At 33.3% G+C, this 27,246-nt stretch overlaps 5 protein-coding genes across 9 annotated transcripts; all 5 read right to left on the bottom strand.

Moving 5' to 3' along the window:
* Positions 1-235: 235 nt before the first annotated feature.
* On the bottom strand, positions 236-5,700 carry LOC109164703 (serine carboxypeptidase-like 13). The gene is made up of 14 exons (XM_019313244.1): positions 5,459-5,700; positions 4,881-5,026; positions 4,646-4,722; positions 4,145-4,267; positions 3,770-3,872; positions 3,618-3,655; positions 3,352-3,453; positions 3,182-3,262; positions 2,912-3,037; positions 2,105-2,179; positions 1,908-2,029; positions 892-1,008; positions 565-610; positions 236-480 (listed from the first exon to the last, which is right to left on the bottom strand). Exons 1-14 carry the CDS (start codon positions 5,647-5,649, stop codon positions 397-399), a joined length of 1,431 nt encoding a protein of 476 aa, XP_019168789.1. The 5' UTR covers positions 5,650-5,700; the 3' UTR covers positions 236-396.
* A 2,769-nt stretch (positions 5,701-8,469) lies between these two features.
* On the bottom strand, positions 8,470-11,869 carry LOC109164552 (peroxisomal (S)-2-hydroxy-acid oxidase-like). Of its 4 annotated transcripts, none has more exons than XM_019313051.1 (13): positions 11,773-11,869; positions 11,340-11,492; positions 10,770-10,931; positions 10,524-10,648; positions 10,398-10,444; positions 10,174-10,251; positions 9,965-10,089; positions 9,824-9,890; positions 9,666-9,728; positions 9,512-9,581; positions 9,254-9,354; positions 9,003-9,107; positions 8,470-8,843 (listed from the first exon to the last, which is right to left on the bottom strand). In XM_019313051.1, exons 3-13 carry the CDS (start codon positions 10,907-10,909, stop codon positions 8,658-8,660), a joined length of 1,107 nt encoding a protein of 368 aa, XP_019168596.1. In that variant the 5' UTR covers positions 10,910-10,931; positions 11,340-11,492; positions 11,773-11,869; the 3' UTR covers positions 8,470-8,657. The 4 variants fall into 4 exon arrangements, with proteins under 4 accessions (XP_019168596.1, XP_019168593.1, XP_019168595.1 ...); XM_019313048.1 differs by having other exon boundaries at positions 10,770-10,936; positions 11,773-11,827; XM_019313050.1 differs by lacking the exon at positions 11,773-11,869 and having other exon boundaries at positions 10,770-10,941; positions 11,340-11,507.
* Positions 11,870-13,641: 1,772 nt separating this feature from the next.
* Positions 13,642-17,223, bottom strand: LOC109165762 (probable nucleolar protein 5-2). Its single transcript, XM_019314680.1, has 8 exons — positions 17,002-17,223; positions 16,862-16,903; positions 16,225-16,404; positions 15,986-16,150; positions 15,577-15,777; positions 14,607-15,104; positions 14,381-14,515; positions 13,642-14,299 (listed from the first exon to the last, which is right to left on the bottom strand). The coding sequence occupies exons 1-8, from the start codon at positions 17,077-17,079 to the stop codon at positions 13,925-13,927; spliced, it is 1,674 nt and encodes a 557-aa protein (XP_019170225.1). The 5' UTR covers positions 17,080-17,223; the 3' UTR covers positions 13,642-13,924.
* A 4,416-nt stretch (positions 17,224-21,639) lies between these two features.
* Positions 21,640-24,069, bottom strand: LOC109164931 (piriformospora indica-insensitive protein 2-like). 2 transcript variants are annotated; one of them, XM_019313489.1, is made up of 2 exons: positions 23,816-24,069; positions 21,640-23,117 (listed from the first exon to the last, which is right to left on the bottom strand). In XM_019313489.1, exons 1-2 carry the CDS (start codon positions 23,859-23,861, stop codon positions 21,745-21,747), a joined length of 1,419 nt encoding a protein of 472 aa, XP_019169034.1. In that variant the 5' UTR covers positions 23,862-24,069; the 3' UTR covers positions 21,640-21,744. The 2 variants fall into 2 exon arrangements, with proteins under 2 accessions (XP_019169034.1, XP_019169035.1); XM_019313490.1 differs by having other exon boundaries at positions 21,640-23,114.
* A 921-nt stretch (positions 24,070-24,990) lies between these two features.
* Positions 24,991-26,433, bottom strand: LOC109165578 (glutathione S-transferase 3-like). Its single transcript, XM_019314413.1, has 2 exons — positions 26,051-26,433; positions 24,991-25,418 (listed from the first exon to the last, which is right to left on the bottom strand). The coding sequence occupies exons 1-2, from the start codon at positions 26,387-26,389 to the stop codon at positions 25,083-25,085; spliced, it is 675 nt and encodes a 224-aa protein (XP_019169958.1). The 5' UTR covers positions 26,390-26,433; the 3' UTR covers positions 24,991-25,082.
* Between the last annotated feature and the right edge of the window lie 813 nt (positions 26,434-27,246).

Genomic DNA, 27,246 nt, shown 5'->3' with positions numbered 1-27,246 from the left:
AATGTCCGAAATCTTTGTTCACCTCAAATTAAAGTGAAACCGCAAAATGTAAAAATAAAGAAGAAAAGTCACGCAGTTAATTAAAAAAATAATAATAATAACGGTGTACTAACACCGTTAGAACCGTGTTCACCATGAATGGTGAACACGGTTCCATGGCATAACGTCTCGTTTTTTACAAGATTGATGAACTTACAAATTGATGAACTTACAAACAACACTTACAAGATTTATCATAAAAAATACAAACAAAATTATTATATTAAATATAAGGACAAATGGTTTGTTTTTTATTACATAAACTTTTTATTCAATTCATTCAAAGTACAAAAATGAAAATTATGGAAATTCAATTCTAGAGCTCTTCAACAAATATCCCATTATTAACATTCAAATTTAGAGCTTTTGACCAGATATCCATCGCTCGAACATAATCAGACATTCATAAGCACTAAAAAATGGAGCAATGTGACCCGATCCCTATTTATTAACCAAAAAAAAAAAAAAAAACGTTAATAAGAATTTTTTTTTCAAAAAATGAGAATAACATCATTAACTTCTTACCTTCAGAGTGGCAAATGTCATATTGTTGGAGTAACTTCTTGTAAAACTATAAATACGATGAAAAAAAATAGTTATTCAATTTTACATTTAATTACTATTTCTAACAAAATAATAATCACTACAAGAAAAATTAAATTTACGGACGAAAAAAAATCCGTAGGTAATAACTGAAATACGTAGTTGTTTAATTTATCAACGGATTTCCATTAGTAAAACACTGAAATACTTAATTTAAATTGTAACTATTTAATTGTTTATAAAATATATTATTATTTTTTTGCTATATTATTGTAATTAATGAAGAATTGAGTGAGCCTTGAAACGTACCCAGCTATAATACCATCATGTGCAGCCCATGGTCTCCAACTGTCAACAGTCGAGTAATTCAACGAAGTTATCCATGCTTCAGTCGACATTGTTGGCACTATTAAATCGTGGTCACCACTGCTCAAAAAAAAAAAAAATTAATTATATACTAAATTAACGAGTTTTACCAAGACTATGTGGTCTAATGGTATTCGGGTTGGACTTCCATTTTAAAAATTACGAGTTTGAGTCTCAGTGGAGGTGTTATTGGTTCTTTGCGTTCCAGTAGGTTCAGAAAGGGTTGCGAAAGTATATGAACAGATACTACAATGTAATAGGGTTTTTAATGGTGTCGATCAATATCAGTGTTGATAATATTAGAGTATTAGACACATATATACTTAATTATTAAATATGATATTAGGAAAATGGTCAAATAGTCCCCTAAATATTATTTAAAAAGTCAATTTAAGTCATTGAATTATTCCAACACATGCAATTAAGCCCATTAACATGTTGTTTTGGTGCATCAAAGTCTAAAATCAATTAGTGATGACCTGTAATAATAGGTCATTAGGATTTCGGCAACGCTCCGAAGACTAACACCAACATCTGCGAACGATCACCGATTGCCTTCTCCAAGATGAGAAGGTGGCGACCAGTGACCATTTGGCAATCGCTGATCGCCAATATTAGTCCTCCAGATCAGAGCGTCGCTAGAGTGTCATCGAAACTCTAGTGACCTATTATTATAAGTCAATAACATTTTTTAAGCTTCGATTCATTAAAATAAAATGTTGATAAACTTAATTATAGCTTTTAAAAGTTATGGGAGATTGTCTAACTAACTTTTTGAATAAAGTTTAAGAACTTATTTAACATTTTTTTCCCTATGATACTATCAACCTGGTTAAAAATCTCAAATATATATTTTATAATTGTAGATAAGAACCAAATTTTAGAAACTTATTTAATCTTTTTTTTTTTCCCTGTGATATATAATATCAACCTCGTAAAAAATCTCAAATATTTTATACCTGTAAATCAGGGCCCTTAAACCTCTGGTGGTAAGATTTGCATGATAGGGAAGAGCGTCTGTCATATCTGCTGTGTAGCCAATATCTGTATAATTGCATGCACACCATCTTCCAATTGTTCCCTACATTTAAAATCTCAATTAATAATAATTAACTAATTAATTACTTTTATTACAAGGATTAATGTACATACATACCTTTCGAACATGGAGGGCATCTTGAACAGCTACATTGTTTGCCCACAGATCTGATCTAAGGTACCAAAACATTTGCTGTTCAAATTCAAGTGTAATATATATTATCATGAAAATCGAGTTTTTTTGTTACCAGAATCATGTTTCTATGAAAACATCTTTATAAAGTAGTGTGTTTTTTGCACATGATATCATTATTTATACTTATATGATTATACAAGGTATTATTAATACTGATTTTCAATCATATTCGGTATAATTATCTAGGAGTTAATACCCAAAATGGTCTTTGGAATTGATTATAGTGGATTTTTTTCAATTTTGTCCTAAACGACTTTGGTGACCTAATGTAGTTCTAGATTTTTGTATTTTTTGCCCAATTTAATCACCCGTTTGTTAATCTATCAAATTGGTGTTAAATAAAATGATAATTCAGTAATCTCAATATTAGCCTATCTTTACACTGCGAAATTCATCTTTCTTTTACGAATTACTCCATGACCTGTGAATCAAATTTTATATTCGCAGGTTTGGTAGTTATTTTGGGACTGATTCGTAAAAGAAAGAGGGATTTCGCACTTCGCATGTCTAAAAGTAAAGAGATGTCAATATTGAAATCACTGAATTGTCCATCTATTTAATACCAAATGGACGAATAACAAATGGATAGATTAAATTGAACAAAAACACAAAAGTATTGGACTATATATATTAGATCACTAAAATCATTTACGACGAAATTGACAATAATTATCTGAATATAAATGACAATACCAAGTGCAAAAAAGCAACAAGTTTTGCATACTATACCCAACAAAATTCACCCGGGGGTAAAACAGGTCTTTGAGAAAGGGATCTTCTTAGACCATCTGATCCCGTACCGACACGTATGCAGAAATCCTCTAGAATATGAGTTGGATTTATACCCCTGGTCAACTGCGGCCAGTATATATATATATTTGCATTTACTTATTACATAATAACAATGTATAGTAATTAACAACAACAAATGTATATATATTGTTGAATAGATAGTATGTATATATGTAACTAAAAAGGATATGATAATGTCTGATCTACCTGATCAAATTTGCCCATATCCTGGGCACAAAGTTCATTGCTGAAATGATCATAATTTCCTTTACAGTTTTTCTCCAGTGACTGATCATAATATAATTAATCTCAAATTAGTAAAATTAATCTTACTTGCATTGCATATACTATAGATATTATTTTATGAATTAATTAACCTTGTACAAATCTGTAGGAATAAGGTTCATTCCATAAGCAGCTGGGATACGATACTCATGTACATTATTAAGAGATGAAGCCGGATTGCCAAGTATGTAACCCTATAAAAATGAATTATATATTAAAATCAACGTGGTAAAATAAAATATTAAAATGTCAAAGATTCAACCCTAGACCCCTCAGTTGTATATATATATATATATATATATATATATATATATATATATATATATATATATAAGTTAAGCTGCCTAAATTAGTTCACCTTCAGGTTAATCAATGGTTTAGTCCCTGCTTCATTCCCTACACCCACAAAGATAGAGATACTATATTCAATTCATAAATAGTATTTGAAATGTAGAGATTTATAATTGTATGGATGTATTCATTATTCCAAATTGTTGTTTAAAATCTTACCATCAGCTATCATTTTTGTAATTATTGGCACAGTAAGTCCAGAAAATGAATCTCCGCCAACGTAGAAAGGATTGGTCAAATATTCTGGATGATCATTGAACCACTGGTAAAAAAAAATGTAACATTAGTGATTGCAATATTTAAATATGGCAAAATCTCTTATAAGATTGTTTCACGGATTCTCATTCGTGACACTAGTATTATATTTTCATATAGACTCAATCAGTCTTACATAAGGGTCATCATCTGAGTGAGTATCATATTTTAAGCAATTTTTATTTCTTGATCAATATTTTTATGTAAGTCTCATATATATATAATAATGTGTCACGTGAGTGAACATAAGAATGAAAAAGCTTATTATATATTATTTACCTTGCGCATAAATTCATAGGCTTGCTCACTTTCTTTCATATTGCTTGAGACATTAGCCTTTTTGGTGGTTGCATAAGTGAATCCAGCTCTCGCTGGTAAATCTATAAACAACATGTTTGAGACCTGAACATATATATTTTGTACAATTTCGAGTTAGATCAAAGTATTGGGGTTTTGGTAAATAGCTGTTAGAAGATAGTTTTAGTTGATTGGGTTGGTGGGTTTAACTACTTGATAGCATTAGCTGATTGTAGAACAATGTTCGGTAAATTAGTTGTTAGCTGATAGGTGATTACATGTAAAATTACTTTCTCAAAAAGCTAATCGAAAAAGCTGTTTTGAGCAGCTTTTTGAATTTTAGTATTTTAAAATAATAAACAAAAAAAAAAAGTAATTAATCAAACGTTTATATTGATTGTTTAACTAAGTCAAACAATTAATAGTAGTCAAATAAATTAAAATTAACTGATAAACTAATTATGTCACTAAACTATTATTGACCTTTGTCCATGTGTGAGGATTTAATTTCAATTTGGGCATGCCCCCAGTATATTTCACAACCTCCATTGAAATCGGACCTGCAATATAAATATATAAATATAAAATTAAAGTCAATCACATAATTTTGCATATATACTATATTCCAAGAGTTAAATATTATTATTATTATTATTATTATTATTATTATTATTATTATTATTATTATTATATAATAAAATAATAAAATAAAAGTCACCAATTTCTTGTATAATTGCGAACAAAGCAGAGCAACCGGGGCCTCCAACTTTCCAGAAAATGAAAGGATCAGTGGTAGGATTTGTTTGGGACTTCACAAAATAGTAGAAAACTTGCACTTCTTCATTTTCACCAACTCCTATGTACCTAATAATATCAAAACAACCATGCATTATAAGGAATAATGCACACGAGAAAGAGCATATATCCTACAAAATTTGAACTTTTTATAAACTTAAATTGTATTTATATTAGTATTTTTAGATATAATAAACATAGAAATCCAAGTTATTGAGCAACTTGACAAGGATGGTCATGAGGTCGGCCCGAGGTGCACAAGGCCAATCGTGAGGTCAGCCCAAAGTAGACAAGGCTGACCCTGGGATGGTCAAAGCCGTGACATAATTAGTTCGGTTAGCATAAATGGTCGTGCATTCTCATTTCTTAAGAGAGATCGGTAGTCGAACAATAATTAATCTAAGTATGGTACAGATTTAAAGATGTCTCCTACAATTAGGGTCTCTTCAGTACATCTCGTGATTATATAATATTAAAAAAAAAAAAAGAAAAAAAAAATACCCGGTTTCAAGCTCAAAAGGGAGCGGGCCGTCATATTGAAGTCCAGGGATATGGTCCACCTTGGAGCCTCTTGCCGCCATTACTACCGACACCATTGAAGAGCAGTAGAGCTGCAAGACAACAACAACCATAAAATTGAACAAAACAACGGCGGCGTTGCGCCGCCGCCCGGAATTCCCTCTGCTCCACATCTTAATTAATTTCTTCAGACTTAGAGGAGGAGGAATATATAGATGTGAACTTATTTTGCCTATACTTTAATTTCTCCAACACATTGGCTTATATAGTTGTCAAAGTAAATTTATAATTCATTAAAATAATATTATTGCCTTTATTTGTTCAATGTTAACGTACTACTTGTGTTCTCACTTCAGACAACTAACCTTCTATAGGCCTTGGTTCGTGATCTACGTGCAACAAAATATTTAATAAGAATAAGGTGCACATGAGTAAACTTTAAGAATCATGTAAAATGGTTTGTAAATTCAACAAATTTAACTGATAGAATGTTGACAATAATGAAACTTATGACGTTTGGACTATTTTCACAACTATATTTCAAATTCCTTATACTCCGTATTATATAATTACCAAGTTAACATTCTATCCAATTTGGTTCAAATTCCCCACAATAACACACTAAATATTTTATTTAGAGAAAATTGTAATTTATGTCTCTCTATAATATGTCAATTATCAATGTCATTCCTGAATTATTAGTGCTGTAAATGTCGCCCCTCAATTTTCTTCCCGTACAGTACGAGAGGGGCAATATATGTACCGTTTTGAAAATTAAGATACAATCATTCAGGAGTGACGTTGATAATTCGTATATTATGGAGTGTATAAATTACAATTTTCCTTTTATTTATTTGGAAACAAATTATTTTTTAAAAAGAAATTATGACTTCAGAAACAACAGTTTACATAAATAAATAAATAAAACCACTAACGCCAAGCACTTTGTGTTTAGATGCTATGTAATGATTTTTTCATATGGAAGGTCATGAGATCGAGTCTCTAACATATTTTTAATTATAAGACTTTGGATATTGTTTTATTACAGATTTTTTACAATAATTATTTTTATGTATGATCTGCCCCTAACATCATATATTGCTTAAATATTTTATCCTAAAGGTAATATTACATTTATACATGATGTTTTCATATTGAGAGAGAGGACCCTGGGGGCGGGGCAGAAAAAAAAAAAATACAAAAACGTACACACAGCATGAAACTCACGTGGATCGGAACACAATTTGTGTAACAGTTTTTAAGCCTTGCTGTTGTTGTTTTATTTTCTTTTCTTTTTTTTGCGGTAACTAGAAGATATGTACTGAATAAATTCTGTTTTTGTATAATAGTTTGCAAATTATACAGATGAGATAAGTTGCATTAGAAAAATTATGTACAACGAGCTCAAACGAGAAGGTGTCGACTAGAATTAAACTAATGATGTTTAAGTACGAGAGTTATACTCCACTCATTCGATCACTTTTTTGGGGATAATATTGCTGCTTTTTAATCATTAGCTAACTTGTTGACCTAATTTTCAACAACACAGTTAATTAGGTCGTGTGGTACTTCTGGTTAGGAAAAAATTTGGTTGTGAATAAGTGGACCAAGCTAAGGCAAAAACTTGAATCAATTAAACTATTCATGTAATTTTATGAGTGGTTTCTTGATTATTGATATTTATCAATTTTTATTTTTAACTTTCAATTGTACCATAAATGATCCATTAATTATTAATATTTATTAATTTTCATTCTTGACTTTCAATTTAACCATAAATAGTCCATTCACCGTTGATTTTGTTCCAAATTTAGTTTGTTTTCTTGTTAAATATTAGTTCTTCACATTCCACTAATGATGAACTCAATGTATTAAACTTATAAACTCAGTTTGTCCATCTCAACAACAAGTCAATTTTTACATTATTATTCTTAAATTTAATGTTTACGAAATGTATATTTAACTGAATAATCAAATTTGAAACAAAATCAATAGTCAATAGATCATTTATAGTCAAATTAAAAGTCGAGGATAAAAATTGATAAATATCAATAGTCAATAGACTATTTATGGTCCAATTAAAAAATAAAAAATAAAAATTAATAAATATCAATAATCAATTGACCATTCCTAGAATTAACTCTATAATTAAATATACAATTATTTTTTTTTATAACTTGATCTATTAAAAATCATCAAATACGAATCTAGAACTAAAATATTTATTCAGGTGCAAGATTGGTGATAACTTGCCACAATGAAGGTAGAGTTGAACCACCCACATACTTTTTTATTTTTTATGTATTAACTGTTCATTTTTTGAAATTTTTTTATTATTATTTTTTTTTTGCTAACTAAAATAAACATAGTATACTGCTATAAACAACGATGTTGAGTTTTGTCCAAAAAACAGGCTAAGTTGGACACCAGATGAATCTTAGGCAAATTATGCCGTGCAATCGTATGCACGCTAAAAATAGCGCCGTTTTACTTTTTTTTTTTTAAATCATTTTTTATTACCGTTAGTTATGTAAATATATATCTATAATTTTATAATTTCACATTCTGAATATATAATTATTAAGTTATGTATTTGTAGTTATGTAATTTTGAATGTATAATTATGAAGTTATGGGTGTGTAGTTATGCAATTTTGAATTTATAGTTATACAGTTCTGAATGTATAATTATGAAGCTACGGATGTGTAGTTATGCAATTCTGAACGTATAGTTATGAAGTTATAGATGTGTAGTTATGCAATTCTAAATGTATAGGTATGAAGTTAATGGATGTGTAGTTATGCAATTCTGAATGTATAGTTATAAAGTTATGGATGTGTAGTTATGCAATTCTAAATGTATAGTTATGAAGTTATGGATATACAGTTCAAATTATGCATAACATAAAGCCATTAACAATAATCGAAATTGAATTATTTTTAAAAAAATTAGACGTCCAAACGACGTCATTTTTACAACCATGTGCACCATGCACAGCATAACGCTCCTGAATCTTATTGAAAGTCCAAAAAACAGCATACTTTCTAACTTTATTGTTTTGATACCAAATTAAATAACGTAGTCTCCAACATCTAGATCGACTAATAAGAAAATTATTGGCAGAACAACTTAAGAAGACACAATACAACGTTTGACCGCCATTGTTATGGTTTCCAAGTTGTTACAACCTAGGAACAACACGAGGAGCATCCCATGGAGCGACGATGTGGTTGCGAGTAATTTCTTGGATGGATCGACACCCGCTCAAAGCCATCGTCAGCTCAAACTCGTCATGAAGCATCTGCAAAACCTTTCTCACTCCATCCTCCCCATCAACAGCCAACGAAAACACTACCGGCCTTCCGATCTGGCAACCGTATAAAAACGTGCAGTCTCAGTGTCAGCTTAAACTTTTAGTTCAGATGAAATAACGCATCCTTCAAGCCTCTTAATGATATGAAGAGATCAAAAAGACGATGGACGATGAAATATCGTGAGAAGCTAATTAAGGCAAATATCCACTTACAAATATGCCAGATGCTCCGAGGGCTAGCGCTTTGAAGACATCAGTTCCTCGTCGAACCCCTCCATCCAAGAAAACCGGAACTCTGCCTTGCACAGCTTTAATGACCTACAATGTTTGTTTCAGTTAACAGAAAACACGTACAGCAATAATACCGGAATACAAAAAGGGAAGGGGGTTAGTTGCTGTTAAGATTTCTACGAGAAATTATAAGAGTTATAACAGGCACACCATGCTTAGAATTGCAAACGAACCTCTTCTAAGGCCATAATAGTAGCAGGAGAGTAATCTAGTTGCCGAGCTCCATGGTTTGATACAATAATTCCTGCTACCCCGTTCTGCACTGCTATCCTCGCTGAACGTATTAAGACACGAGCAGAATAATATGTAAAAATCATATATATATATATATATATATATATATATATATATATATATATATATATATATATATATATATATATATATCATGGCAATTGAATCTTAATATATATATCATCGATCATCCATACCATCCTCTGCAGTTAACACGCCCTTCACGATAATTGGTAGTGAGGTTACTGTCTGAAGCCATTTCACGTCCTGTCCAAAATTCCAAACAAGATGAGATGAGAGCACTTCGAATTCGATTGTGATTGAAAATCGATTTTAAACTGCGTATCCAACCTTCCAGCTAAGCGATCGGTCAACTTGGCCAGCAACGTATGAAGCAAGTCCAGACTCATCAGTCTGCAGAATATAATGTTAGCGATTTGAGCATCAATCAATGGTCTAAAAACAACGAAATGTATGTGCATTTTTCAAAGGATAGATCCGATATTCACCCTATCTATTTTCCCGAGGTCCAAGTCCTCGAAATTCTTCAGTGTCAAGTGAGGCGGCAAAATAAACCTGTCCGGGGGGAACAATGTATGTATAACCACGGTTTCAAAATATTCGATTCAAATGACTTTATTCTTGCATACCTATTCTTAATATCGGCTTCCCTTCGCCCAAGAATCGGTGTATCTACCGTTAGGACAACTGCCTTGAAACCAGCCCTTTCAGCTCTTTTCAGTAGCTGCACGACGATATTCCTGTCTTTGTACACCTGAATGAAAAGAAGAAACTCGATCTGAACACTCCACCGTTACTAGGCCTTGTACAAATCATGAAACGTAACATTTAAACTTACATAGAGCTGGAAGAATCGAATCCCAGGTCCTGTGGAAGCAACCTCTTCAACACTGGAAGTAGCCCATGAAGACAGAGTCTAAAATCACGGAATCAGACAATCCATGTTAGACAGTAACAACCTCAATCGAGATCATAATAGTACAATCATAGGAATTCTTAGCCAGTTAAGCAGGAACAACATTTTTTTAAAAAACGAAAGGGCAAAAGAGAGGCATATATAACCATTATCGTCCCGGCAGCTGAAGATGCTCTTGCAGTCGCAAATTCTCCTGCATGCATCATAATAAACGCTGAGCAAATACCAGGAAAACCGGGTATAGAGGTATATAATGGGGATATGATATATACCTTGAGGATGAGCCATTTTTAGCATAGCTGTGGGAGCCACCATTATGGGCATTGAAATCTTGAATCCCAAAACAGTTGTGCTCGTATCGATTTTACTCACATCAATAAGAATCCGTGGTCGAAATCTACAATTTCAGAGTCGAAAGAAAGGAATTTGTCATTTGTGAGTGGATTTTGAGGGGAATGAGAGGCACTTGGATCAATTCCCCTATGAAATAAGTGAGCTAATTAAAGAAATACGCTTACAGAATCCTAGAAAACGCATCTCGATTCTCCTTGAGAGTCCACTGATCCTCTGCCCCAGAGGCATAATAATCATAAACCATTTTGGGCAATTTCTCCTTAGCAATCACTTCATATTCCTTCACATTGGTAATGGTCTCCATGTTCTTGAATTAATAATAATACCTACTCTACACTCAAACAAATTATCATTGTTACTCTTCAGAATTGATGACTGAACCCATAATAGCTTCAAGGAATCACAAACAAAAACAATAAACAAACACTACACACTACAAATAGAATTAACAGCATGAATACTAACCTTTTTCCAATAACAAGTCCATCAATTTGAAAAAATAAAAATAAAAATTACTAGCATTATCATATATATTATCCATGATGTATGATGTAATTTTGAAAGAGATAACAAAGTTTTGAACTTTTTGATGATCCCACAGCACAAAGAGAATAGATCACACACAGAAATTCCCCAATGATAAAATGAATTATCATTGTGGGGGAAAAAACACACCAAAATGATTAAGAAAATATGCAAGAAAACGAAAAAGATGAGAGGAGATGAATGGAAACCTTTGGTGGGTGGTTAGCAAGCAAATGGGTGCATGCAGTGATCTGAACCTCACCGAACCGATCGAGTGGTGGCGGCGGCAAAAGAGAGATGATATGATGAAGAAAGATGGAAACAGACACAGACCCGACCCACTGCAGATTCCTTGGAATTGTCTGCGCAAAATGAAAATAAAAGATGATAGAAATAATTAAAGAAAACGGACCCAAAACTTAATTTCTCTTTCAAATAATCAAATTGTTGGATCTTCATGTTCACGAGAGAAACAACCCGTGAACTTCATAAATCCCAACTCCCAATGTGTTTTCGTGCCCATCATAACAAAATCAGAACATCAAGAATTTAAGACTGAAAATAAATTTTAAGAATTTCTTTTCTATTATCAGGTTGTCCCAAACTTTATCCAAACATCTTTCATTCAACCAACAATCTTACGTGTTTTTCCACAAAGCTTATCTTCAAGATCAGAGCCGTATCAACCTTGATGTTTCTAGTTTTCCCCTAGGAACAAAAACAGGAGCGACATCATACATAAAACACAATGGGGTCATTGGGGTGGAATAATTTATTATTCCATGTACCAGCTATATACATCATAAATAATAAAAAAAATACTTTTTAAATATTTGATTACTAAAAATATATTATTTTGTATATTATCAAATAATGTGCATTCAATATATAAATAATATACTTTTAGTATATAAAAAATGTACATTGTATTTATGATCCACATAATTGCGTTGATCCTGGTCCAGAAAAAATTTTATCAGGTGGGAATAGGTCAACCCTATCAAGGGGCAATTGTTATACCATGGGTCATGGTACATTTTGTACGGTGGACCATTGCTCAAGAATTATAAGTCTACAGTTAAGGTACTATGTGTCTTTCATTAATAAATTACGTCTTTATAAATATATTAAATGCTCATAATGTGTTAATTGTAAATACATAATATATTAAATTACATATTATATGTCTGCACTTAATATATAATAATGTGGATGTAGTTAACATATTATGTGTCTATAATTATTTATAGATGTATAATCTGTTAATTGCAAGCACATAATGTGTGAACTATATATACGGATAATTTAAATGTTATATTAAACCATGATTCACGATACAAAGTATACCTTAAACATTTTTTACCTAATTAAACATTTTGATCATGATCAGAATAAATATTTTCCTTTGATTTAATTTTATTTAAATATCTAAATATTAAAAAAAAAAAATCTAAAAATTATTTTCTGAATTTTCAAACCCACCTTTAGGTACTATATATTTTAATATGTATAATTTGTATTATATGTTAAAAGAATAAAATTTGACCGATAAAAAATGTTGGTAAATACTGATGTGCGCCGAGATTAAAAGCGTACCCATAATTTGATAATCAGAATAGCTAGGAACCTACATCAACGTCATATCTAATCCATTTTTTGGCTTTATCTGTGGTAGCTGTCTTTCAGGGAAATATTTATTTGTTGCACACAATATTTGTACATAAAAATTTAAATAAATTTTATTTTATTTGTCATACTCTCCTTTTTAATTTATCCCAATTTTTAAAATTAAACATCACCATCATACTACTTTTCTCAATTTACATTTATAAATTTTGTATTGCACTTACTTTCTTTTGAACAAAGTAACAAAAAATATATATATATATATATATATATATATATCATTTATTTTTTTAACTTAAAAAGCGTGCAAAAAACGAATGTGACAATCCATTTAGAAAGGAAGTTCAGATCAACAATGGAAACTATAACTTTCTATAATAACTTGCATTTAAATATGCTTGATTGTGCTTTTAAGTTCAAAAATGCGAGAACTACGAACAAATATGATTTATCCATCTATGATGATTAAAGGTTAAAAATTAATGAAAAATAATTTTATAGAAGGCACTACGTGATTCTCACCTAGGGAGATTCTCAATCGAATCAGATCAACATATTCTAACATGAACCACACATAATGTTGCACTTTAGTGTCAAATTATTTACCAGAATATGCATTTTCCCCCTCTCCTTAACTGAGATTTGATTCTTTTAACTTTCTTTTAAAAACAAGTTATCATGTCATCTTAATCCTATATATACAACTATCCATATACATCATGATTTGCACTAAGCACAACAATCCATAATTAGATTGGTTGTACCTTGTACTCAATGCAAATCCACACAATACAATATATAGAGACAGTATCCTACTGTAACTTTAGCAGCAGAACAAAAAAAAATTATCACAATTTGGCACATGGACTTACTTTGGTTAGGATATGAAAAGCAGGGAAATGAAACCCCTAGTTGAAAATGCTAACAATCCATTGAAGGTCTTCTTGAATTCATACATTGTAATATAAAGGAGATAAGAGCCATTGCAGCAGATGCTATTGTCTCCTTGATCCAACTAAACTAATCTCATAACATGTAATTCTCTTCCAACTTGGACCCAGGAAACACAAAACGCAATAGAACTGTAGAAATTCCTACACCTGATAATGCGACAATGCACACAATGTTACAGCACAGAGATTGCAGATAGTGTTTACCGTGACAGTAGTTATTCTGCAGTCTTCTTCTTCTTCTTCTTTTTATCTTTCTTGGTTGATTCGGGTTCTTCTTCTTCTTCTTCAGCCTCTGCGTGCTTTCTCTTTTTCTTTTTCTTCTCTCCCGTTTCGGCATTTTCGTCATTGTTCTGCACTTCCTCACTTTCAGCTGCATGCTTCTTCTTTTTCTTCTTTTCCTTCTTCCCTACCTCTTCGCTTTCCGGTTCTGCCACAGCTGCTTCCTTTCTCTTCTTTTTCTTCTTCTTCTCCTCCTCAATGGCGGGGGCCTCTTCAACCGCTTCTGCATCCATCTTTTCTAGCTCCGGCTCATCTTCATTAGCGGTCGGCTCAGTATGTCCGAGAACAGAATCTGCTGCAGGGTTGTAAGCCTACAAAGAAAAGACAAGTCAATAACTCAAACGAAGCAGAATCTACAGAACAAAATTTCCAGGTAGAATAGGGAGGCACACCTTAGCTGGAGTTATCAATGCCCCGGGACCTTTCTTACGATCCTTATCATAAACCTCTATCTTGGGCTTCCCTTTAGCAGAGCCTGCTAAACGACCCAAATCTCTGCCTTCTAAGTTTCTTAACCGTGCTTCAAGCTGCAAAAGATGTATCATAAGATTGGAATACTACAAGAGACTAAGAGGGGGCATGGATCCCTATCCTAAAAAGATAAAACATCCATAGTACCTTGGCCCGGTTCTCCAATCCCATAGTACTATCCTGGCTATCTCCAAGAGCATCATATCGAATTGCCAAAGCAGTCTTGGCAGCAAGAGACCGTGAAATTTTACCCTTATGTTTTGGTGCGGCCTGACCAATCAATGATGCATGGTATATTAGCCCGTATTTAGGAGTTGCGTGTTTCGTTTTCAGAGCCCTGAAGAGAGCCTTTTCTGCGCCAAGTATCTGAACTGTGCTTCCAGGCTGCTTTGCAAGATTCAACAAGCTACCACCATGGGCAATAAGACGAGCACCAACAAGTTCTCCAACCAGAGCGGTGAGATTCGGAGCAATGGTATTCATCCTGCTCTTCAAATAATCATACAACTGTCCTCTATACTCTGAAAAAGAGATAACCTGATTGCATAGTTCTTTAATATTCATCAGATCAATGTCACTAACTTCAGTTCCCATGGAAATCATTGCTGCCTCTTTCAGTTCTGCCTCAACCTCTTCAGGTAGTATCTATTAACATTTCAAGAAAATATTTAAATGAAGGTTCTCATTACATCATAATACAATGAAAACATTTTCCAAAATCAAAAGAAACTGCCAATATCATTTCCAAAATCCCAAATATGTATTGCTTTGGGCTCGGACAAATTACACCCCGGCAAAAATCAACTACCTACTCAACCAAAAGTCAAATGCACTAAGGAATATAAATTGCTGGTCATAATCAGGTAGCTAGCATGAAGAACCTAATCCAGAGGTGCAGGCCATCTGTTGAACACCATATGATAGTTATTATGGAAAAAGAAGCAAATCCATAGCATACATATCAAGGTTTTGCAGAAACACACGTCATCTAGTACAAAGACCATCAAACAGTTTATCTGACAAGAGATTCACAGTTCTCTTCTAAATATGAACCTAGCCTGACTTATAGTACAACTCTAAATGTAATGAAAGATAATAAATTGAGGGGAGAAAGAACCTCAGAAAAATCAAGCTTTGCAGCATTTGTACGGTCACCCATCAACTTCACTGTTTTGGCATACTGAATATTGTCTTGTACAATCTTTGCAAGCTCAGGGAAATGCCAACCATACCACTCTCGAACTCTCATTGCATAAGTGTTTAGCTCCTTATCAAGATCATCCAACAAGCTGATGGCCTGGACAATCATTGTGTCCACCTAGAAAGAATACAGCATAAATGATGGCACCAAATGAATAAAGACTCCAATAGAAATCAGCATTGAAATTCATTGGCCCAAAGTTGCACCACTCTAGTAGATACGTTGTATATAGTCCATTTACTGGGTTGAAATAAGGGTAACCAGATGCAGCTTACAAGAAGCATTCAAAACAAATACTGAGTGGCAAATTACAAAGCAATTTTACCTTGTCAGGGCTAAATTTCAGCTTGTATCTTGAAAGGCTGTGAGATAAACCCAAGCTCATTGGAGCCAAATCTTGAACACCTAGACCAGTTATCAGCTCAGTTAACTGATTCCTCAATCCTCTCATCAATTCCATGACTGTGCTGTTGTGCACACAGTCAATTTGCTGCACGCAAAAACTTGTTTAAGATTAGAGGAAACAAAAGCTACCAAAGATCTAGACAAGGGTAATTGTCAGACCAGTTTCTCCTTAATTGCATTTCCAAGCTTCGAATCAGCTACAGCCAGAGTATCACCATCACAATGAGAGCGTAAAAACTTGCGCAGCCCTTTGCTTGGCTTACTATCAATCAACAAAGTAGCTGCTGACAATGCTTCCGATGTATTTTCGAACTTAGAGAAGGCTTTTAGCTTCACAACCTGTTTCCAAGCAAACAAATTAGACCCAAAATAAGGAGTGCTACCCTGCCTTACCACTTGAGTTCCATTCCCTCATCATAAATTTTCCAGCAATATGGAGCTTCTTAAAACCAACTAGATCCAAATTAAGCACTTAGTTGACAACTAAAACACAAAACTAAAGCCAACCATCCTACAGAAAACCAACTAATATTCCGCATAACATTACTCAGCACACAAAACTGAAAATTTTCAATCCTGAACTCACCTCTATATTATTTTCTACATTACCAGCCATCATCAAGTAACAAAGACTCCAACTTCCAATACCCTCTCGGCTCTCACACACAACCAAAACAGTTTGATTACAGAGATTTTTTTATTTTTTTTTAAACCAAACTTTTTAACTGTTTTTTTCTTTTTCTTAAACGAATGAGTAATATGTAAGAACTAAGAGCAGAAGAACGAAACACCGCACCTTGCGAGCGGTGTCAGCTGTGGAGAACTCCTTCCATAAATCCTGAGAAAGAACATCTCAATGCCTTGAGCATCCATCGGAGCAAACGAAAATGGAGGAAACTAATACATACATACATACATGCATGGATAGATACATACCTCGACTTTGGAGAGCTTGCCCTCATCCAATACCTTGAAAAGGGCAAAGCCCGCTGGCGTCTCAAACAGAACCAGCATTTCCTCGGCTTAACGATGGTCGATACCTAGCAGCCAAACGGTGTGGTGGAGATGAGTTAGGGTTTTAGCAGCTGCAGGGAAGGGGAGAAGCTTTTAGGCTTTTAAACAGCGATGGGTTTTGGGATTCTAGGGTTTTACCAATCCTCAAGTCCACAGAGAAAATCATCTTTTTTTAAATATAAAATTCACCCCAATTGTTTTTATTGATGTTGAAGTAGCCCCTATATTCTTAAATATTATTGATATTCCCCTAGTATTTGTTAATTATGACGTGCCTCGATAGATGTGATAGAAGTGGTGTGCTATAATTTAGAGAGAAGAGTCAAATAAATCCTCTAATTTTATACAAAAATACAATTAGCCTCTTAAACTTTTAAAAAATGCAATTAAACATTTCAACTAGCTAAGCTAATGCATTGAAACTCTAAAATTGATTAATGACATGCAATAGCAGGTTGTTCACATTCTTAAAACTCCAGCAACCGTCACCACCGATCGCAGGCATCATCCGAGCAAAAGGCGACCACATTTGGGTCGCCGTCTTCAACGGAGAAGGAGGCAATCCAGTGGTCGCCTTCTTCAAAGAGGGTGACCGGCGATTGACGATCGGTCACTAGTCGTCATTTTTTTCCGTTCACTGATATTTCACGACAGTTAAGGCAAATAGTAACGGTCAACAATGAATTATATACAACAGTTACAAGTGAATTGGACATATTTGATCTAATTTATATTGTTGGATTGTTTAATTAAACTTTTTAAAAGTTTAGTGGGCTAATTGCACTTTCGTGTAAAGTTAGAGGGCCTATTTGACCATTTTCCCCATAACTTATAACACCATTTTCCCCATAACTTATAACAAGTGTTCTAATTACTTTATATTTAGTAGAATACTTCATACTCCTCTTAAATTTTTCCTCCTATATTTTCCCTCTTAACGTGTCTTTCGTTTATTGGGTGTCAATAATAATTTTTTTTTTTAATGAAAAGGGTCAAATAGGGCCTGAAGGTTGTAGAAAATGTAGTGACCTATTATCACATACCATTAATCAATTTTGGGGCTTCATTGCACCAAAATACAATATTAATGGGTTTAATTACAACTTTAAAATGTTTAAGATGCTAATTAACTTTTCAAGTAAAGTTCAATGTTGTAATTGACTGACTATTTTCCCTAAAAAAACTAGTTAATAATCAAATCAATCAAGTGATGTCACGTTGTGAGGGAAAAGTGTGTGAGAAATAGATGAAGATATGTAGCATTACTCTTATTAGTTAATTGAAAATTAATTGATTTTTTCATGTCATAATAAATTTGGAAATTATGTCAAATTGCACCAAATAGTTAAAGATATAATTTTAAAACTAGTATTGTCCCGTGCGATGCACGGACTAAATATTAAAGATTTGTTTGTAATGTTAGAATAGGTAAAAAAAATATTTTTAACAATGGTATTTGAAGTACGAAAACATGAACCACAATTTAATTGTTTAAAATTACATTTTTATTAAGTATATGACAAAATAATTATGATATTGTATTTACAATATTTAATTTAATAATTGAAAATAGTATGATACAAAAAGTTACTATTATTAATCGCAACTAGCGGTATACATATTTAATCTTGAGTATGTCTACTCCTAGTATGCTACCCATACGATGCACGGAATGAATATTGGACAACATTATAATAATATTATTTATTAAAAAATACATAACCTAATATCAACATAGTTGCAATTCATATTCATATATATATATATATATATATATATATTTATTATTATTATTCTTTATTGTTATTATTTATTATTATTATTATTATTATTATTATTATTATTATTTATTATCATTATTATTATTTATTATTATTATTATTATTATTAATATTAGTGTTAGTGTTATTGTTATTATTGTAATATATATATATATATATATATACCATATGATCTTGTGAAAATTAAATGTTGTTAATACCAACATTTAACCATTAATATCAACATTTAATTTTCACAAGACCATATGACTTTATTATAATTATTAAGATATTAGTCTACTAATATTCTCTTTAATTTTTAAGATTAAAATGTAAATTTTCGATGAAATATGTCAATTTCTATGATCAATTGTTGAAAAAAAAAATAGCATAAAATAGTAAGAATTGACATTTTAAGTGACTATTTTGTGGTACAATTATTAGTGTGGTCCACTTTTGATTTGATTCAGGTCGAAGTGGATTCCGTTTTTTCCACTTAAATTTTCTTAGTAAAGATTTTTAATGAGACAACCAAAGCAACATTTGATTTTCACAAATATAATGTACTATTTTCCTTAGCTATGTTTTTTTCCCATGTAGTTTTTCTTAGTGAGTTTTTTTAACGAGGCATAAATATATTTAAATAATTACCCATATATATCTTGCACTATTTTTTGTCTAGGTTTTTTTTACTGGATTTTCCTAGCAAGTTTTTAACTCAACATGATTGTGGTCAAATAATGTACAAGAGACAGTGTTATAAATATTGTATTTATTGTGGACATTATACTATAGTTTTGTAACATTTGTAATGTCTTTGTAATTATTATCCATTATTGCATTCCTTTATTACCTTGTATATATATAATCTTGTGTTTGGAAGGAAATGAACACTCCCAGGCTTGCGTGTTCTGTATCTTTCTTCCACTCCTCTGCAATTTTGTTATAATTCATCGTATTTGAGCTAACGGGCAGTCTAATTATAACAGATTTGTGTTTTTCATTTATTTCAATCCTATAATTGTACTATATTTTCTTGTTTATTGGACAACTTTCAATCTAAAGCCATACATGTTTACTAGCTTCTAGTTAATTATAATAACCATATTATGGTAACATATAATAAAAAAAATATTATCCAAATATTACCAATGCTACAATCATTATCCTAGTATGTATAGATAGCAATTGTATGACTAAATTAAATTTAAATGATGAAATAATAACAACTTAGCAAGTATTTTATGTTTGAATACGTAACAAATAAAATCATGAACTTCTATATAAATAGCAAGTAAATGTGTAAACTCAAAAAACAAAAACAATTGAACTAAAAAAAAAAATCATAGAATAAGCATATAAATTTGCTAATTTGGCAGTCAGACCAATAATTTAAAATTAAAGAATAAAAAATATATATATGTTTACCTTTTTTTTTCTAAAGGAAAAATAATTTCATTAACCAATAAAAATTAAATGTTCAATACAAATTCAAATTCAGGAGATCACCATTAAGAAAAGTACAAACTATCTGAGAATCCGAATGTAATATCACATTAGCCCATCCTTTTTCCAGAATCCAAGATAGCCTATAATATTTACACTAGCCTGCCAAGACTAGAAGAGAATCTTTGTCAGCCTAATCACCCATCATTCTTATCAATGCTGAGCTTTTCTTAATATTGGCTGGTCTTTTTTAAGAAAATACTATATGTATTCTCATTTTATACTCCTAATTTTTATTCCATACACAAAATTTTATGTAGATATTTGTATCGATATTGTATATGTAAAAAAGAAAAAAAGTAGTGTATCAATACCTACCACATCATAGAATAAAATTTAGAAAGTAAAATTTGAAAGTACAGATAATAAAACTCTATTTTTCACACTCAAAGGCTGGGGGGCAGCAAAACTATACTAACTGATGGGACTATAGAGTACAGACACAGCCCATACACATCTCCCTAAATAACAGTAAAAGTCATAACCAAAAAGAGAGGCAATTCATGGCTCTTCTACCCATGCTTTATGTATTGTCTTAACCATTTTAAGTAGACTTGGCTATGCTATGCTATAGTTGATTCAGGTAGTAATCGTAAATTGCATAGTTTGGATATATCTTATCAAGAATGAGTATACATCGAAATATGTAGCTCATTCATATATATTTCACAATTTACTATTTCACCAAATTTTAGGATATGAATAGATGCAGGTATCAAGATTAGAGTGTATTCCTTTAGTCAAAAAATTTCTATCCATGTATAAGGTATCATCTTAACACTATTAAGTATCAAGTAGACTTACTATGTTATAATATTGGTTCACTTGATAATTGTAAAGTGTAGAATTCGATTCTTATCAGGAATAGATATAGATCAAAACGCATAACTCGTTGAGACACATTTCACGATTTATTCTCCAAGAGTTCATGATAGGAACCTATAGAATGTCTCAAGATTATGGTGTAATCCTCTAGGTAAAGACTTTTTTTAGTTAATGATTGATTTCGTTCATTGATTATAGTGAAATTATCGATTTGGTTCTCAACTATCATCATTACCAAATTAAGTCCTCAACTTTGAAAATTTTACCCAATTTCGTCCTCCCGTCAATTTGAGCCGTAGGATGATAACATATATATGACAAAATAGGGTAAGGTTTTTAAAGTTGAATACTTAATTTGATGACCAAATCGATCATTAACTCGATTTATAAAAAAAATCATGTATAAGTTAGTTGTCTTAACATTTTGGTGGGTTCAGAGTAGAGGTATAATGTATCATTAGGCACTGTATTTCATATGCAATTAATATTGTACAAGAAGAAAATGACCCATGAATGGTAAAACCACAACAATATTCACCAACCATTTGAGGACCAAATGCTAAAAACCAAAAATCTAGAGTACAGATGAGAGAATCACAGTCCATAACAAACTGGAAAACACAACCTTTTGATGTAACAACCCATGACTACTGCTGCTTGATCCCATGTCACCTTGGTACCAACTTGGCTTCATTTTCTTGGAATCATTTGGGTGCTCTGAATCACTACTTCTGTTACTGCCTGCAAACCTTGTACCAAAACAATAACTATGTAAAAACCTGGAAGTCTGGTTTTTCTTGAATTTTTGCAACATCTGTCTGGTGCACAACCCATTGTTCCCCCTGAGGTCTAGCCTTACCCCAAGCTTTTGGATGAATTCTTGAGGGAACCCCAGCTCTCCACTCAGCTGGTTCTGGCTCAGATTGAGCAAACCAAGGTTTTGAAGTGTCCCTAAATCTTGAGGCACTGTCCCATTAAGGTTGTTCTTGTCTAGGGACAATGCTGTGAGGTTTTTCAAGTTGGAAAGTGATGAAGGAATTGGACCTCTCAGCCCACACTTGGAGAGACTAATCACTGTTAATTTCAGTAATGACCCTATAAATGGAGGGATTTCTGCATTTAGTGGGTTGTCTTCAACTATAAAATACTGTAATTGCTCCAAACCTGATAGGCTTTCTGGGATTGGACCAGTAAGAGAGTTTTGACTGAAATCCAACAAGGTCAGCCTCTTCAACTTCCCCAGTTCTTGAGGGAGCATGCCTTGAAGATTGTTAGAGCTGAGGTCAATTTTCTGAAGATTCTGCAACTCACCCACAGAATCTGGCAAGTTCCCAGTGAACCCATTCTTGCTAAGATCCAAGATTTTCAAGATTCTGAGCCCTCCTATTTCCCCAGGGATTGAGCCACTCAGATTGTTGTAACTCAGATCAAGCTGCTCCAGGTTGAGCAGCCCACCAATCTGTCTGGGGATTTCACCTTCCAGGCTGTTCTGTGCCAAAGACAGGACCTTTAGGGTTGAAATGTGTGATAAAGTTGAAGGGATTTCCCCTGTGAGGCCAGGGTTTGAGAGCAGGGAAAGATGTTCCAGTGAAGAAGATGAAGCAAAGAGTGAGGGAGGGAGAGAGAGTGGGACAGTGGTGAAACAGCTGAACAAAGAAAGGGTTTTCAGGTAAGGCAATTTGTGCAGAGAATTGGGGATTGTTGCAGAGGGTTTACAGGGTGGGGTGAGAATGTCAGGGCCAATGTGAATCTTGGTGACATGAAAGATTGAAGGGTTTTGGTCAATCTCACACTCCACCCCTGGCCATGGAGTTTCTGTGCATGGTAGGGGGTGGAATTGTGCCCATGTTGGGTCCTCTAGAAGAGAACCCATCACCTCAAACAGCCCCAAAAGCTCTTCTTCCTCCATTGCACTCCCATCTCCATGAGCTGCCACTGCAAGAACTCCTACTAGCAGAAGAGTCATCAATGCCATTAGAGAAAAGAGTTTCAAATGTTTTTTGAGTATGCACAAAATGTGAGAACACAGAATAATTTATCTGCCTGTGTACCCAATGTCCCCACTTCCATCCCTACTTAAATCACTTCAGGTTGTAGTGTGAAAGCTACAAGACTTCAAGTTCGACTCTCAATTAAAACAACTTATTGGCCTTATTGGTTTGAACCAGTCAGCTATGAACAATCTAGACTGGTTTACCTACTTGTGATCCTTTACCGACTATAGTCATAAAACGAGGTGTGGCTACGTGTTTCCTTTGATAACCTATCAACTTGGAACAATATAGTTTGAGTTGGTCAAGTAATCTAGGCTGATGATTTATTTCCTTGTGGTCATTTGCCTGCAATGATCATATATAAGACAATGTATGGCTACGGATTTCTCTCGATAAACCATCAACTTGGAACAGTTGGTAAACATACTACTAATACAACTGGAAATTTTCCTCGATAACCTATCAACTTGGAGCAATTGGTAAACATATTAATGGACTCATGTGTCACATTAAAGAACTCTCGACCAAACTTTTTAAAGAAGAATGAAAGTAACGTTTCGAGCTGAATTTGAATTAGTGTCACAGTGATAAAGATACCGAGGGGTATGTATACACAAAAAGGTTGTACAATGAATAGGCAAATCGAATTACCCGAAATGTAAAGTGAGGCAGCGACAATATAATGTCCGCTTAGCATGCAGGAGAAGATGAAAGAACAGACATTATATTTGGTGCTTCTTGAAATACTAAAACGATGAATTTCTTTAATTTATTGATTTGTGTGGTGACAGTCAATAAAAGAAACATGTCTGATCTGCATATATAACATGACCAGACAGTATAGCTCTAGTCATTTGTTGCTCTTACAATGACAACATGCTCAGCATGCTCTGCACCCTGGACCACACCACCATAAATTCTATAATCTCCACCTCCCACACCCTGAGCGATGCATAAACTTTCTCTTTTGACTAAACTCCTCACTAAAGTATGGTGCCACTTTGTATCTTAGTCACAGGTCCTAAAGCTCACTGAAAGCTCAAACTTCAATTCATGCATCATAGTTCCTGTGGACAGTATAGTTTACTAACAAATAAATTAAAGCTTTAAAGTTGGAGGAGGATTCGAGTGGAATCTGATTGTTTAAATGTTGTTCGTTTACTAAACTCGTCAATCTTGGATTACTCATATGCTGGTTGTATCATTGAAGGTTGTTGTTCTTTAACCAGGCACTTTGACATTGTGTATGTCTTTCTGTCATATTGAAAGATGAGCGAATCAACTGGCTAATACTCTGGCAAGGACTATTGATTCACATGCTGGTGTATCTTGTTGGATTTCTTCTATTCTTTTGTGTATTCAACATTTATTATTTCCTATAATATGAATTGGTGTTTTTTTTTTCAACAAAATAAAAATAAAAATTAAAGTTTTATCAAGTAAGTTTTGAAGTTTCATTAAAATCAATTAGTCATCACGTAGAGTAATTTCGGGTAAAGATATAGTTGTGAGGCAGACAATATGTAGTGGGACACGAACACGATTCCTCATCTCCTCACCCCGGCTTGCAAAATTTCATTGGCTTTAGATCGAAGATTTTCCATTCTCAATATTAATTATATTATATATAGGGGCTGAGTCTAGGAGATAGTACATGTTCCTTGTCCTTAATTACCTTTGAAATCCCTATCCCCAGCCATTCCCTCCACCATTAGAGTGGGAAATTGGGTTTAGGATTTTCTATATCTAGTCTAAAGACAATTTTCATCCCTAGTTTAAGATGTTGTATCTTTTTTGAAAACAAAAGCATCAAAAATTGCATTAAGAACAAAATGCCCAAACATAAGTTGGTATTAGCAACTCTATTACAAAAGTTGTTATTGAATTTAAGTACAACAACGTGATAATTTTTAAATATCTACTCAACCCCGTACCATATCTTATGCAATTCATACATTTTAACTGAATCCGGAAGAATCTTGGAGACACTTGATCTTTCCATGCATCTTTTAACCCAGGCTAATAGCTTTGGGCACTCCTCCTCCAACTTGAACTTACCATGACTTTCATATCCATAAAACATGCTAGAAAATGGGATGAAAGCCACATCAAAGAACCCAAATTTCTCACCTCCAAAGTATGATTTGTCTCCCAAGACTTGTTCTAATTGTTTCAGCTCATTAATCAGTTCCTTCTGAGCTTCTTGTTTGGCTTCACCTTTGCTCTTCAAGAACGTTGCTTGTGTTGGGAAAAACTGCAAATTAATAGCACAAAATTATCTCATGTCGGCTCCAAGTGTGTATTTTGAGTGTGAAGAATAATATATACTATAAAACATTATAATACCTTTGGGTGGGTGGTGGGTGGACGGACATTCAAGATATATATAATAGGTGAAATGATAAACATGTCCGTCATTAGCCGATACAATATAATGATTAGGGGTAGAAACAAGTCAGACCGAGCAAGACTTTTGAAAATTAGGCCTGGGTCTATTATAAAAATTTAAAGCCTACGCTTGGCCTCGACGGAGTCACCGCATCCCGCCAAGCCGAGTCTCAATCGTTGAGAATTCGGGATTAGAGGATGACGCTCGATCGTAAGTTACGAAAAACAAGTTTACCTAAATGTCGATCAGACACCAACAGATAAGGGAATCTAGGGTTATAACTGGGGTAAATTGTTTTATATATATATATATATAAACAAGCCAGGCCTACAGGTTCGTAGGTCAGGCCTTCACATATAAGTCTGGGCCTATTTAACTAAATAGATTTTGAAATAGGCCTATGCCTGACCTATGTCAGGCCTTAAATAGATCACCGTAAATTCCTATGTAAAAGTCCGACCTATTCCCACCCCTAATAATGATACTAAAAAACTAACCTTATTATCAATGAAATGAGTCCAGAATCTTGCAGTGGCTCTCTCATAAGGATCCTCCGGCAACAGCAAAGGAAACCCATCTTTCCAAGTATCATCAATGTACTCAAGAATAGCAACAGAGTCACAAACCGGTCTCCCCTCATGAACCAGTATGGGAACCGATTTGCGAACCGGGTTCATTTCAAGAACCAGATGGCTCCTCTGAGGGTTGTTTAGGTCTTCTTCCTTGTACTGGTATGCAATCCCCTTCTCCTCCAAAGCTATCCTCATCCTCATACCAAACCCATTAGCCCAGAAATCTATGACCGCAACGCCGCCGCCGCAGGTAGTGGTTGCCATATATATATATATGTTAAGGTTTTGAATGTATATATGTTTGTGTTTTTAATTTGGTGCGACAACATGAAGGAGAGGGTGACGAGGTACTTATAGACCTCGTATTCAATCCACGCAACATTCATCATTTATTGTAGACTAAGATAAGAAAATGATTATATTAGATTAATTAATATTGGCGGCTTTGACTTACATACTATTCTGCATGTCACTGCTTTCATCATTGATAGATGCTCTTGGCCGGCCTGGAAATTAATGTTAAGCGCAGCCCATAACATATCATAAATGGAAAAGTTTTGACTTTTGATTAACCAACATCTATCAACTTATTTTGACTAATCCAGTAGCTGTGTCAAAAGTTCAGAGCCATAAATTAGTGCAATAGGTCCAATTATGAATGTGTTGCATGCCAATAATCGATCTCGTGTATATTTAAATACAAGAATTAGCCAAGCACCTTGTATATATATATATAGTCTAGTACGGACAGAGTTTCTCGTGCGAATTTACACCATCAGGTATGCATGAATGCTCAGAAATACACCAAAGTGTGGTGCATTACACCCTATTGCATTTCACTCGATATATATATATATATATAAAGAGTAATAAAAAATAAAATTAACATTTTTGGTTCTATAATTATACCTGTGGTACAGATTTAGTCACTAAGTTATATGTGTGATCATCAATAAGTTATGCACAAAGTGGTGAGTTTAGCCGTTAAAGGACCGAATCCGTCACTTTATTAATAAGTAATATATTGGTGGCAGAAATACTCTCTCAGGGACTATAATTGCCACTTCGCACATAATTTAAGAAGTTAAAGATTGTCACACATACAACTCAAAAACTAAGTT

This window comes from Ipomoea nil, unplaced genomic scaffold, assembly GCF_001879475.1.
Source record: "Ipomoea nil cultivar Tokyo-kokei standard unplaced genomic scaffold, Asagao_1.1 scaffold3069, whole genome shotgun sequence".
Taxonomy (NCBI): Eukaryota; Viridiplantae; Streptophyta; class Magnoliopsida; order Solanales; family Convolvulaceae; genus Ipomoea; species Ipomoea nil.
The sequence above is the reverse complement of the archived record's forward strand: the minus strand, read 5'-3'. Positions and strand labels throughout refer to the sequence as shown.

Excerpts from the sequence above, each read along its gene's own strand:
- LOC109165762 (XM_019314680.1), bottom strand. The coding sequence starts at position 17,079 with ATGCTGGTTCTGTTTGAGACGCCAGCGGGCTTTGCCCTTTTCAAGGTA. Across the intron at positions 15,105-15,576 it reads CAAAGCTTGATTTTTCTGAG|ATACTACCTGAAGAGGTTGA; the intron begins GTTCTTTCTCCC and ends AAATGTTAATAG. Across the intron at positions 14,516-14,606 it reads GATTGGAGAACCGGGCCAAG|CTTGAAGCACGGTTAAGAAA; the intron begins GTACTATGGATG and ends CATCTTTTGCAG.
- LOC109165578 (XM_019314413.1), bottom strand. The coding sequence starts at position 26,389 with ATGGCAACCACTACCTGCGGCGGCGGCGTTGCGGTCATAGATTTCTGG. Across the intron at positions 25,419-26,050 it reads CTCATTTCATTGATAATAAG|TTTTTCCCAACACAAGCAAC; the intron begins GTTAGTTTTTTA and ends ATTAATTTGCAG.
- LOC109164703 (XM_019313244.1), bottom strand. The coding sequence starts at position 5,649 with ATGTGGAGCAGAGGGAATTCCGGGCGGCGGCGCAACGCCGCCGTTGTT. Across the intron at positions 3,656-3,769 it reads TACAAAAATGATAGCTGATG|GGAATGAAGCAGGGACTAAA; the intron begins GTAAGATTTTAA and ends TTGTGGGTGTAG. Across the intron at positions 3,263-3,351 it reads TTCCTACAGATTTGTACAAG|TCACTGGAGAAAAACTGTAA; the intron begins GTTAATTAATTC and ends TATTATGATCAG.
- LOC109164552 (XM_019313051.1), bottom strand. The coding sequence starts at position 10,909 with ATGGAGACCATTACCAATGTGAAGGAATATGAAGTGATTGCTAAGGAG. Across the intron at positions 10,252-10,397 it reads CAGCTGCCGGGACGATAATG|ACTCTGTCTTCATGGGCTAC; the intron begins GTTATATATGCC and ends CCGTGATTTTAG. Across the intron at positions 9,355-9,511 it reads CGTGTTAACTGCAGAGGATG|CGAGGATAGCAGTGCAGAAC; the intron begins GTATGGATGATC and ends TAATACGTTCAG.
- LOC109164931 (XM_019313489.1), bottom strand. The coding sequence starts at position 23,861 with ATGCTAAGCGGACATTATATTGTCGCTGCCTCACTTTACATTTCGG. Across the intron at positions 23,118-23,815 it reads TGCCTCACTTTACATTTCGG|GAGTTCTTGCAGTGGCAGCT; the intron begins GTAATTCGATTT and ends TTCTGCTAGTAG.